General features: G+C 33.6%; 1 protein-coding gene across 1 annotated transcript; it reads left to right on the top strand.

Moving 5' to 3' along the window:
* Nucleotides 1-288: 288 nt before the first annotated feature.
* On the top strand, nucleotides 289-9,850 carry LOC120130730 (probable sodium/metabolite cotransporter BASS4, chloroplastic). Its single transcript, XM_039147897.1, has 14 exons — nucleotides 289-506; nucleotides 600-681; nucleotides 1,182-1,289; nucleotides 3,720-3,787; nucleotides 4,343-4,421; nucleotides 5,577-5,635; nucleotides 5,723-5,791; nucleotides 6,445-6,558; nucleotides 6,795-6,816; nucleotides 7,465-7,532; nucleotides 8,437-8,522; nucleotides 9,255-9,384; nucleotides 9,494-9,595; nucleotides 9,674-9,850. Exons 1-14 carry the CDS (start codon nucleotides 381-383, stop codon nucleotides 9,746-9,748), a joined length of 1,188 nt encoding a protein of 395 aa, XP_039003828.1. The 5' UTR covers nucleotides 289-380; the 3' UTR covers nucleotides 9,749-9,850.
* The last annotated feature ends 4,167 nt before the right edge of the window (nucleotides 9,851-14,017 follow it).

The raw sequence follows: 14,017 nt of genomic DNA, 5'->3' as shown, positions 1-14,017 counted from the left end.
TAAAATTATTTCTTATTAGTTTTTTGGAATATACATATCATATTAGTTAAGCTTGGGATATAATATTTTTAAAATTTAAATACTCAAATTTTAAATCAAATAAGATATATAATTTTATTTAAGTTTCATTATAGAAATATTAATACAGTTTTTGTTTTTATATTTTATGACGTATAAACAAAGCTAACCGTCATGGTGGGCTGAACCAAATTTAAAACATTTTTTGAACCTGAACCCAAGGGTAAGCGGACCATTAGTTATTTTTATTTATTTATTTATTTTAAAAATGAAATTTGTGTTACTTCCTAGGGAGAAAGAATTTACAGTCGTTGACCGGAGAGTTGAAGCACCACAATTTCCGGATATTGTTTGAGAGATCTATGGCGGGAACCATTCAATCCCTTATTTTGACGCCTCTTGCCGCCGTCAACACGCCGTTTCCTCGCCGGAACCGTCCTTATCGTTCCATTTCAACACTCATCAGATCCTGTAAACCGTCCGACGAGGTTCCCTTAGAAATGAAGCTTATACTCTCACTTTCACTATTTCTTTTCACGTTTTATCCTTTTGAAACTTACGAAGTTTGAATTGAGTCGCAGATTCATGGTTCAGATTTAGCTAATGGATTAAATTGGACAAAGCCTTTGATAAATTTTACTTCCAATAATTTCCTTCCCCTAGGTAATGAATTTTTACTTTTTATTGGCAATGTTAGTGCTTCGATTTTGCATTTTATAATATTATTTCTCATTTTTTGTCTTACATTTTCATTTTTGTCCGTTGGCAATGTTTTTATAGTTTTTGTTCATTGGCAACTTATCATGTGTGTTTCCCCTAGTTTTATTACCTCGGGGAAGAAATTTTTGCTCATTATATGATCTAAAAGAAAACTTGAACCAATCCTCACTATTTAGTAATAACGCCTCCAGTACTTACTCTAGTAGGTAGATTAAAATATGACCTTCTCGTTCCTGCTAATGGCTGGTGATGATTCGTGTTACTGAAAAGTGACTTGAACCGAAAGAGGAATATGCGAATATGTTAAGTTTTTTCTTTTCCTATAATCGTGAAAATTTTCCTTGGCTTTAAAAATTGTTTTTCTAATAACTTCTTTTTGTGAGATGATATTTTCATTCTCCAAAATAACAAGAATTTGGTTGTGTTTGTTATGTTACATGCAGCACTTACTAGTGGAGTAGCATTTGGACTTGCAAATCCTACCCTTGGCTGTCTTGCCGATAAATATCATTTGTCAAAATTTAGCACATTTGGTATATTTGTTGTTTCAGGTAAGATTTTAGCATTGCTGCTTTCTGTCTCATGGTAAGATATTGTTCTATGATACACATCCCTTATAAGCCACCATGTAACAACCCGAATATTTACAAAATAATATTTAATTGAAATTGGACGTTAATTGTGAAAATTGGTGAAATTTAATGACTGAACTAAAATTTATGAAAAGTTATAGGCCATTTTATAAGTTGAAGGAAATTCAGGGACCAAGCCCTGAATTCCTCCAAGGAGTGTCGGCAGGCTTATAATTTAAGCGTGGTTTCTGATTGTAAATCAGAAAACACAATTGAGAATTTGCTCAATTTTCCTTCTCTCGTACCCTTACTTCCAAGCCCGATTCCGACGCCGTTCGACGTCCAATCGTAAAATTGAAACAACCGTTGTGTTCATCATCAAGCGAGGAACAAACCCTTCAAATTAATTGAAGTGAAACGCTGCCAAACGTCGGGAATTTTCAGTCAAAGCATCGTCGTTTTTTTTAGCTCTATCGCCGGGAAAAACTTAAATTCACCGCCAATCGTTGTTCCGTTTACGACACCTCCTGCACCATCGTGTTCCTTGTGTCGTTGCGAGTCCGCCGGTGTCAACCTTGTTCGCCGTCGACGGCGGCGCGTGAGGAGGTGGAGCAATCAAAGATTTGGCCGAGTTGAAATACGAGCTCTTCGCCGTTCAAAAATTTGAACCGATCGTTGTAAGTATCTCGAAATCGCTCAAAATAATTTTTAGAAATTTTTCCGGGAATTTTCCGACACCGTGGCACTGTTCACGCGCCGCACGCGCCGCCGCAGGGAGAGTGAGCTGCTGGAAAACCGATTTGACCAGTTTTGAACCGGTTTGACCGGTCTGAACCGGGTTGACCCGACCCGACCGTTGACCCGACCGTTGACCGTTGACTTTCTTTGACTAAAACTTAAAATGGCTTTGACCGACCCTTAAACGACCGTAAATCTTTTCCGAGTATACCTATCCTGATAGTTTTCGACGTGCCAAATCCGTTTCCGCAGTCCGTTTCGCCAAATTCAAACCCGAAGGTCTCCAAATCGACGGTCAAAGTGGTTGACTTTGACCAAGAATCTGAATTTTCGAAAAGTCATACTTTATATTTTTCGACGTCCTGATTCCGTTTCCGCAATCCGTTTGGCCAAATTCAGACTCGAAATACCCCAAATTGATAGTCAAACTCGAAAAATGCTTATATACTTAAGAAGACTAGCTTTGAACAATTAAATAGGATTTGGGACTGATAGATTATTATTGTTTGAAGGTACAAGAGACTCTCCGGATCGTTCGACAGCTCGACCCAGCTCTTCTAGATCAGTTAAACCACGTGTGCCAGTATTCACCCGTTCGAAAATTGTAGCAGAGCGTGGTGAAACCAGCAATCAGTAAATTTGCTATTTGAACCTATTGTCGAGGTGTGTTCCCTACTTATTATTGAACTGTTTTATTGGTTTTAATATGTGGTACACCGAATTCATTGGCTATTGTTTTATGGATGCACCAATTTAATGTGACAATTTATGGAATATGGCTGCTATCTAATTTTTGTTTTGAAATGGTATATGATTACCATGTTTGTGGATTTATGGAATTTATGTCACGGTGCAATTGAATTTTGGAATTGAAATACGATGGAATAGCTCTGATCAAGCTAACTGGGCCTAATGTGACTCTTGAGGGCCCCAAGATGTTTCATTAGGTCGGCTTTCCTTTGCTGTGTGCTTAGGGTAAGCTATATGGACTTATTGACTTGGGCTTAAGGATACAAGCTTCATAGCCTATCCTTAAGTCGGCTTTCTTTTTGCTATGTGCATAAAGTAAGCTATATGGAAAATACTTTTGGGAACTACTGATGGTGTACCAGAAAAGGGTTTAAACTATGATTTTCAAAAAGTTAAACTCTTTTACGAATTTATGAGATTACTGGACTATGATTTGTACCTATTGTGATTTTATGGAAATGTTGGGACACACTGAGCCTAACTCACCTTTTGAAAATGTTTTCCCCTTTCAGATACTGTTGGTTAGATACCTTGGTTCGAGCACTTGGAGGATCAACATATCTCTTGAAGTAAATCAAATTGTAATGTTTTTATCTGGCAAGTTGACTTTATTTTGGTGACATGGACCTTATTTTAAAATATCGGATTTTATAATGATAACTCTTTTGCTAATACTGCTCGGTTTATTGTGATATTGAATTTGAAGACATGTTTTAAATTAAATTATTATTTATTGGTACTATATTTACGAGTTGGATTTTGATAGTATAATTTGTTTATAATTTCATGTTATTTATAATGTGATTTTATATTGATGGAATAACGGTTTCGAAAAAATGTCTTTAATAATCATAATGTGATCCACTAGACTTAGTCGAAACGCATAGGCCGGGTCTAGGGGGTTACACACCAATTGTGCAGGTTTGACTCTACGCAGTGATGCAATTGGTGCTGCTGCCAAAGCATGGCACGTAGGACTTTTTGGGCTAGTATGACCTCAAATTTCTTATGTTCCATTGTTCATTTTGTAGGTTCATTTCTCATTTTGTGTCTCGCTCTTCTCTCTTTCATGTATATTATTATTATTATTATTTTGATGGGGGGATTCTGTGCAATTATCTATGTCAATTAGACCAGATTTCTGATTTTTAATTTGAGTTACTACATCATCTACACTGTGTTTCAGATAAAAGGAAATGGCGCGAAAAAATGAAAATCAAAGGAAAGAATAGATTCCTTTGTCTGTGTGAGTGATAAAAATAAAGGGAAGAGAGTCAGAACTCTGAGGGGAAACTCATTATCTACACTAACCACTTAAAGCTGCTTTAGTTGAGAAAAACTGCTTTAACTTGGAGCTTCCTCAGTGTTCTAGAATGGGCTAAAAAGTTGCACTTCTCTTTTGTTGGGAGGTTTTATTTCAATGTTCTGCACTATAATGTAGCATTAATTAAAGGAGCAAGTTCAGTTCTTTTCTTTTTGCTCTCCAAAAGAAAAAGAAGAAAATGAAAAACAGTTCAAATAATTATTTCCTTCTATTACTGTAGTGCTCCATCCTATTGTTTACTCCATACTTTTCAAGGCTTATACTGCTTATTCCGCTTCAACCTCAGGAGTTTGTAACAGGTTTGAATTTTGATAATAGAACTTCATCTTATATCTTGTTCAAGGGTGATTTCTTTCTTAATTTTATCATTTGAAAAAAAAATGAAGTTGAGAACATTAATTACTTAACATGTCTGATGTCTGTCATTCTTATCTGTTTGTAAGTTTGCAAAAGGTCTAATTTTTTCCCTCAATACTAATGGTTGCGAATCTTTCTAGTTGGTGATGTCTAGTGGCCATCAAGTTCAGTTCCTTTGATAACAAGCCCATTTTTTTTGTACATGATGATTTCATTCTACTGGATTACATTCTGGATTCCTTCTCTCTTTTTTGTTTTGGGGGGGAGGGGCATTTAGGAATTATCCATTTAGTTTTTTTTATTCATGCATGTGGCAGCGTTGTTGAGGATCTGACTACTTTTTATAACTGCTGCTGAATTAAGTTTACTGCTTTTGACGATACTTCTCTTAGTCTTGCCACTTTTAATATTTTTGTTAGGGAACTGTAAATACTTTGATATTAACCTTGAGCAACTTCAAAGTTCAAACTAATTTGAGGTATAGATGAACTTACTATTGCGAAGAAAAAACATAAGAATATGAAAAAGAAACTCAGGGTTGACTTTATTGCCCTTACTTTTGTTGGCTTTTGGCAATTGCTGCAGACACCCAAGTTGAATATAAAAAGCATAGAAAACTCAAGACTCGTTCAGTTTGTAATAATATTAATCAACAGCCAACTTCAACATGAAGGCCTTTGCAAACCCAAGAATCAGAATTTCAGATACAGAATTGCATTCTGGATCGTGGAATCCAGAATCCAGATTGTTGTATAGCTATAGCTCTATGGAAGAAAAAGAACAATGCCAAAAAGATAACACTTTTCCTTTGTATTTCTAACTTGGGTTAGAAACCTTTAGGTCCACAATCCATTCCAGAGGAGCTATATACTTTCTTCATAGGCTTAAGAAACGATTCTAGTATAGCCCAATAAGGAAGGAAAAATGGATAAGGTCTCATCCTTTTTATGTCTTCGTGCTCTTAAAGTACCGTGAAAGTTGGTGGATTGTTCCAAGGATGCCGCACAATTCAACAATGAAATGTACAAAAGTGGGAAAAGATTATGTTGAATTTTTGGTATATTATAAGTTAATCTTTTGTTTTGTTTTAACTACAGGACTTGCTATATTTACCTGTATGCCAACAACATTATCAAGCGGAGTTGCACTTACCCAGGCATACAGATTACTCTTTGTCGTCTAAACCAATTCCTTGATGTCTTCATCTTTGTTTTTGGAACATGCCTTAATTTTTTATACACAGCTTGCTGGAGGGAACACGGCAATCGCTCTTGCAATGACAGTGGTATCTAATATGTTGGGAATCTTGATTGTAAGTTACATATCAAAAAGTTTTATGGTTTATTTCATGTTAAATTTTAAACTTTTCTCCTGGAATTGATTGGATGTTTAATATAACCTTGCTCCCCTTTTAAATCTTGATGGAATTTTTGCCAGTGATGATATGCTGATTGTTAGAGTTATCTATGTCTCTATGGTATTTTATTGTTCTGATCTATTGATGTTGATCAAATTGTCTGATGTGTCCTTTCCATGCATAATTTGAATGCATCAATTACCCAATTATATATATATACATGTAGTTATATGTGTGTGTGTCATTTATTTAGGAGAAATACGGTGGAAAAATGTAATGGCAAAGCAAATATATTTCTAGTTATATCAAGTGAATTTTGTAATGTCTAGAAGTATTATCATTTACCATCAGTTAAAGTAACACGGGTGTCTTTCATATTAGAGCTAAACTATTGAGAAAAAATATCAGTAAGATCTGGATTGACAAGGGTGCAAAGTGCACTTTAGACATTGGGACCATTATATTGTTCAAGACAAAAAAATGTGCTCACTGAGCAAGGTGTGATTGTATGCGTCTTATAATGGCGACGATGATGAATTTTATGCGTTATTGTTGGTGTTAAGTGCATGATAGATTTTATTGAATTTTACGGATTATATGATTTTCAGATTCCATTTTCCATCTCAATATTCATAGCTGATGGAGTTGGTGTGCATGTTCCTACTACAGAACTGCTTAGAAGTCTTCTTCTCACACTTTTGCTTCCTCTGATCTTGGGGAAGGTAATATTTCCATTGAGTATTTCCTCAAAGGAAGAAAATTCTTCTGGCATCACTACTTTAGAAAGAAGTTGTTGCTTGTGTTTTTAAAAATGATTATCTAGCAATGTATAAAAATGCTGTTTATCCAAGAATGGAGAAGTTAATGCTATAAAAACAGAACCTCCAAATTGTATTAGAATAAATTTTCTTTAGGCATTTATTGTTTTCTAACTGTAATGTTTGCTGCCCAATTACAGGTTTTAAGAGAATCTTTCAGAGGTGAGCCTCCCAGGCATGGGATTCCCCCCCCCCCCCCCCTTTCCTTGTAATCAGGTTCTGCATAACATTTATGTCAAGGTATCCATGTTGATGCTAATGCACCACCTTTGACACCTCCCTCATATCATAATGTTTCAATAGCATGAAATAATAGAACGGCTGATTGACATAAATAGCTACTATAGAGGTTGTCTTTTTGTTAAGCTAGCAACTATTGTTGTCAGTACTTCTTGATACCTATAATTCTGGTATAAGTTCCTTATTTGATATGCATCTTGTCCAGAATGTAAAAATTGAAATGCAAAAGGTTAGGTTTTCAGAACCATCAAGATTCAAATTCTGTTGACAAAAAATGGGATCCCATCACTACTTAAGAATCTATAAGATTATTTTAAAGAAAGAATAAAGGTTATTGATCTTTGGGTTTCATAGTTTCACATTCCCAATCTCCAGCATTCTTTTATTTTCTTCCAAGCATCAAAATCAGTATACTGCGCAGCAAAAACTGTCATTGATCTGCTGTTGCTGCTTTATCACTGGCAACCAGAATACTATGGAGTTTTTGTTTCACATACTGCACCAACTAGGAAGTTCTCAGTCATGTTATTTACTAACTCAGTCTGAAACATGAGTAAATGTGTAATACAGGGTTGGCAAACTATGTTGACCATAATCGTAAACTTTTTTCGAAGATCAGTGCAGTATTCCTAAGCTTAGTAAGGCCTGAATTTCATCTTTCCTGTTCTAATTTACATATAATGTTCTATTATCAAGTAATTTTAACTTCCATTGTGATGAAACAGTTTCTCTTTTCCTTTGAATTTTATATTGGCAGTTCGGAAGTTCTGTTACAATTTCTACATTCTGTTCTCGATACTGAAATTTGGAACTTTGAATCTTTTAATTTATGTCTGTGAATAGCTTCAAAACATTCAAATTCATAAATTACACTTGTCATGTGTGTTTCCTTGTTATGGCCCTTGTCCCGACCATAAACAAACAATTCAGGGCAGGATGTTGTCTTGGTCAACATCTTTTTGAATTGAATAGTAACCTGAGCTTTTGTTGATTCATTTATAGCTCTTGTCCCAACTATAAACAAACAATACAGGGCAGGATGTTGTCTTGGTCAACACCTTTTTGAATTGAATAGTAACCTGAGCTTTTGTTGATTCATTGTGTTGTTTTTGTTTACTTACAGATAAAACTATACAGAAACGAAGTTATTTGAATTGTATCATTTCAAAGGCAATTTTGCATGTCATTGTTGCGATGTGGGGTTTGTTGGATACCAAGCCATATGTTTGTGCTAAACTTTAGAACAATAATATGCTACAACATACAGCTTAGTATCCAACAAAATAAAGAAGTTATGGTTCTAAAGTGGCTACGCTCCTTGTGCCTGTGTATTGATTTCACTTACACATGATGTGATAATATTACTAGCAGACTTCAGGCCTGTTTTGATATTATGTCAAGTACAAGATTTTCAAAAAATTTCTTGTGTCATTCCACTTATCTTAAAGGATTCTTTTTACAAGTGTCCTAAGGACACTATTTAAGGTTACATACATACATGTCATTTGGTTAACTTATTTTTCATAACGATGATGATTGCAGGTGCCTTGGATGCAAGTGAGCAGGTCAAGGTCACTACTACTGATGGTTAAACCTGCAGCTTTTGTTGTAGCTATTGGGATGGGAACGTATGTTCATTCTTCATTCCTTGGTGTTTCGTTAACAAGAATTCTTCCTGTAGTTTTGAGCTTTTTAGTATTGACCTAGATCATACTAGTAGATTTATTGACCTGGGTTTACCAATAGCAACTCGTATAATAACTAATATGCATAATTTTATTGACATGGATTTATTGACCTGGGTTTACCAATCTATTGCTTTTTCCAGTTTGTTATAGCCAATCATACAAGTGCTGCGTATTCTATTTAGGTTTGGTAAAAAGCAACAAAAAAATGGATCTAATATGCATAATTTTCGTATTGATTGTATCTTATAGGCTTCGTTGGCTAAATAATCCATGTGTATTTTTTTTTTTGTTTTGAAAAATAGGGGTGTTTGAGAAATATTTTGGGATTTAGGCCATTTGCTACCGTGCACGTGGAACTTGTCACAAGGGTGACGAATTTCATAAAATATATTAAAATTTAGAACTCGCCATGAGGGGGTGATAAACTTCATACAATTTTGTTCCATTCCATATGAAGAGTTCTATTTTCTTAATATATTTTATGGAACTCGTCACCCCCTATAACGAGTTCCACGTGCACTGTAACAAATGACCTAGATCCCAAAATAATTCTCAAACACCCTTATTTTTCAATTTTTTTCATCGCCCACAATATTTCCAAAATTTAAACGTATCTTATACACTCTGCCGGGGTTGTATCTTCTCAAGAATGAATTCCATAATTTGTTCCAGGCTTTTACACCTCGTTTTGTTAGCTTTTAACACACTCGCTATAAGGAGCCTGTCAGCTGTCTCTGGTGGTGATAAATCAATTTTTTCCGAGAAAGAAAATGCCATAGCCACGTTGCTTGTTGCAAGCCAGGTGGCTATCTTGAACTAGCTATGTTTTACACAGTTTTACCATCTGCTTGGTAAACTTTCTTTAATTGTTTAATCTTGAAATGTACATTCTTTTTTCCCCTTTTTTGTAGAAAACTTTGCCTGTAATGGTGGCAGTTGTGGAGCAGCTTGGTGGTGCATTTGGTGAATCTGGTTTACTGGTTCTACCATGTGTTGCTGCTCGTTTAATTCAGGTTATGATCAATCATGTATCAACTTCTCTTGCTGTGACTGCCATTGTTTTCAACGTTTAGTGAAATACTGTTTTGCAGATTATCTTAGATTCCTTCCTTGTTAACTTCTGGCTTCGAAGGGATCTCTCATCAAACACCGCCAAGGTAGCCTGAGCGGTAACACGCTTCATGATCCCCGGTAGACAATTCTTTTATGCTTCCAAACAGTTCAAAAAAATGATTGAATCTTCTTGAATAATTAGAAAATTTCTTTTATATTACTGCCATCCTTTATCTTGCTTTTGCGAATATCAAAATTTTCACCTAAATTGACTTTCTATTAGTACAGGAGTTGCTGTAACAGCATGTTTGGTTCACTAGAATTACTATTCTATCTTGGACCATCCCTAAACAAAATTATGAGGACCTTAATGTATCATACACTACTATATATAAGGACTAAACTCATGAGACTAGTGAAGTGACTTTGATTAGGAAAAAGAAAATAGGAGAAAGAAAATGGAGTAATTTACTTTTGGGTTATTGTTAAGAATGAATATAACTTAAGAACTCTATCGTATTTGATCCACTAAGTCAAACCCTCTTAAACATCTTAAGAATGAATATAATCATATTTTCAAGTTATTTTTATTTTTTTCTGCTTTTATAGGATATGACTGCATAAAACATTTATAAAATGTTAATAATCAAAATTAAATAATTATTTTTATTACTTAAAAGTATGAATAAAATTTGGATTTTATTAGTTAAACTTCATTCTTGCTTTCTTTCTTTTCTATTCTTCTTATGATCCAAATTTCTGCTAGTTTTACTGACTTTGGAATTGTCTGAATAAATGACATAAGGTGGGTTTGGTGTTTTTACATTATCGTTGAATTGAATGACAAAATACTGATTAACAATTGCGTTGATAATTGAATTGACATTCGTCTGAGTTCTAACCCTGACTCGGACTCTGTCCTCTTCAATAAAAAAGACATTATACGGATCGCCACTTATATTTTTAGTTAATTCGAATTTGGTCATTGATTTAAAAATAATTACTTTAATTTCTTATATTACCGATTAATGGAAGTTTAAGTTAATAATTAAAAAAATTCCATGGCAGTTCCTTCACTCTTCAACACCGCCTAATTTTCGCCGCCGCCACCACTCTTCACTTAATAAATCAATTCAATTTTTCCAAGTTTTTTCCCAACGAAAAATAACGTCAATTTATTTGTTACTCGATCTCACATCCATTCTCATCAACACCCTTACCTTTAAAAAGTCTCATGTACTAAAGTAAATATAAAATCATATTATCTCATCATTCAAATACCTTTAAAAAGTCTCATGTACTAAAGCAAATATAAAGTAATCTCATCATTTAAATATTAAAGCAACACTTGATAAACTCTCCTCATTCTAAAGGCTCGTGAAAACATATCAAAAGCCACAAAAATCATGAAAAAGTTTGTCACAAGAACATATTTTTATTTAAAATCGAAAAAAAAAACTCAAAAAAAAATAATGAACATGGTATAAAAAATAAGATAATTAATAATCAACGCTAGTCGACAACCAACATTAAAATTAATACCGTCGTCGGTTAGACAAAAACTAAAAGAAAAAACAAAAAGAAAGGTTGCACAATATTAAGAATTTTTTTTGTAAAATATAATTTTTAAAATTTGATTTTTTTTTTCTTTAAATGATAACTGATGACACTATACGAATAAACTGAATTTAGAATAAAAAAATTTTAGAATAAAAAAATATCAAATTATATTGATACAATAAATCGAATTGATTGTAATCAATGCCGAAAATCATAAGATTATTGTGGTCTGTGGATGACGATAACCATTTTTTTCATTGTTTCTCATGGCGGCTAGATGACAATAACCCTTTGTTTGATTATGAAGATTGTTCAACTTATTCCATAGTCTTAATAGTTAAATCAAGATTTGAAGATGTTTTCAGTAAAATATTGTATTTATTACTTTATATTGTTAGGCTTGTAATATATTATGGTAATTATTATAGCATACTAAAATGAATTTTGAATTAGAAAATATTAAAAGTATATCATATTTTTAATAAGATATTATCAATTATCATTAGATATAATAGATAAAATAATATGATATGTAGATAACACATGCCTATCTGCTCAAGATGAAGCATAATCTTCCCCCTGTGCGACTCAAATCTAGATACAATGTAGATATGTCCTGCATTATAGAAATCGTAATAGTAACAGAGAACATGCGACATATTTTGTAAATACAGAGACCTAAGTAGAAAGCATACGACGCTAGAATCTATGATAGGATTTGAGATATGGGAAGCGATGGTTCAAACCCTCAAACTCTCTCCTCTTCTAATATATTTTTCTTTTATGCATGTCACCACCTGATTGGAAAGAAATTTTATTTAAATAAAATATTAATTCAATTAAATTCATCCTCCAATCACATAGTGACACGTGGTATATTTTCCTTTTACACTTTGTCACATCCGTCTTTTGGTTGGACCCGGAATTGAGCTTCGACTTGAAATAATGAGTTAGAGTCGTCACCAATCATTTAAAAAAATATTTACGTAGATCGGATATCATCTTACTTGATCTGCGTTTTACCAGAAATATGTCAGGCTCAAGAGTCGGTTACAGTCAAGAAATGATTAGCACCCTTGAACTGCCCTTTCGGTACCAATTAATTTGTCGGTTGTCTTAGCTGTGAAAAAATTGAAATTGAAATTTGAAATTCAATTCGAATTAATTAACTTTGATCGATTAAAAAATCCCCTAAAAAGTAAAAAATATTAAATAATAAATAATAAATAAATATTAAATAAGAAATAAATATTAAATAAATCAAAGGAAAAAAATTAATATTTTAAAAGTGATAAAATAAATGAAATAAAAAACCTACGAAAAGACAAAAATGTTAATGAAAATATAATAATAATTAAATAAAAATATTAGATCAAATCATAAAAATAATTAGGAGCTAGATTAAATTCAGGGTAAAGTTTATAGACTGAAAGTTGAAATCTATAAACATTAGTGGTTTTGGGTGTAATTTACCCATAAAAATCCACAAAACCAAATATGTGCATCCCCATTCATTTTACACGTGAGTGCTTTTGCCTTCTCCCTTCCTCAACTTGTGTGAGTTGCGCGAGTTATGAACAACAGGTGGTCCCAGATCCGGCAACCAAGCCATCCACATCATCAACGTTGGTGATCGGTTCGCCCGAGCACTCCGCGTACGAGCCACTCGAAACAGTGGTTCCTTTTCTCCACACATGTAGCAAATTCGGGTCCTCTAAAATCTTCCATTTGTTCAAGCTTTGTAGGCTCCTCTAACAAAGTCAGTGCAGAAATATCGATCTAAAAATGAAATTCCTGAGTGCTCGTGTGAGATTGACTATAACAGGTGTTCCTTAACTCCCTTAGTTCATCTTTACCGAAACTCCTTATTTAAATTTGCCATTGTCTGGCTAGCTGAATCCATAAAGCCGAGGCGTTTAACCAATTGCTCTAGAGGGACAACTTAATATCATTATATAGATATTATAATCACCTTTATCAGGCTAGCTGAATATCATCCATAAAGTCGGGGCGCTTAACTAATTGCTCTAGAGGGACAACTCAAGCTTTATTGTATATTATAATCGCCTTTATCAGGATAGCTGAATCTTATCCATAGAGGCGGGGCGTTTAACCAATTGCTTTAGAGGGAAAGCTCAAGCTTTATTGTATATATATATATATATATATATATATATATATATATATATATATATATATATATAATATTATAATATGGGTATACGGGTCTGATTTCTTAAGTTTGTTAAGAATAACCTGTTATAGTGTAGGCGTTGTTGAAAGTCAAGGAATCTCATCTTTAGAGTTCAAATTCCAAGAAATTGACCTAAACTAGATTCACCTACTCGACTATTCCATCTGTAAAGATTATTATCATCACTGAACGTCTTAAACAAAAAGTATAGTAATGTCATATGCAAAAGGATGCCCCATGTAGTCCGCACCTGTGCACATCTAAATACCAAGCCTTATTAAGTGAGAAGGCTATATTGTTTATTTGCAAGAGAAGGGTACGATGTTCGAGTGTATCTTCTGGGGTCAAATCAAGGGTCATTATTTGATTATGTCACTTTATCAAAGATCTGTAACTTCGATCACTTACAGAGTTTTTTTTTAATTCATTTGATATTCAAAGAATTTCAAGTTTACAAATTTGATTCATTGCTCACCATCTTTAAAGTAACATAAATTCATATAAATCTTATTTTTTTTTAAAAAAAAGAACTGAGAAAAGAAGAAAAACAAATTCAAACTAAATACTACAAATGATGAAATGATCTTCTTCCTTATTTGGATGCCCCTGAGTTGTTGAAGTCGATTTA

This window comes from Hibiscus syriacus, unplaced genomic scaffold (genome assembly GCF_006381635.1).
Source record: "Hibiscus syriacus cultivar Baekdansim isolate YM2019G1 unplaced genomic scaffold, ASM638163v2 tig00110548_pilon, whole genome shotgun sequence".
NCBI classification, from domain to species: Eukaryota; Viridiplantae; Streptophyta; class Magnoliopsida; order Malvales; family Malvaceae; genus Hibiscus; species Hibiscus syriacus.
The sequence above is the reverse complement of the archived record's forward strand: the minus strand, read 5'-3'. Positions and strand labels throughout refer to the sequence as shown.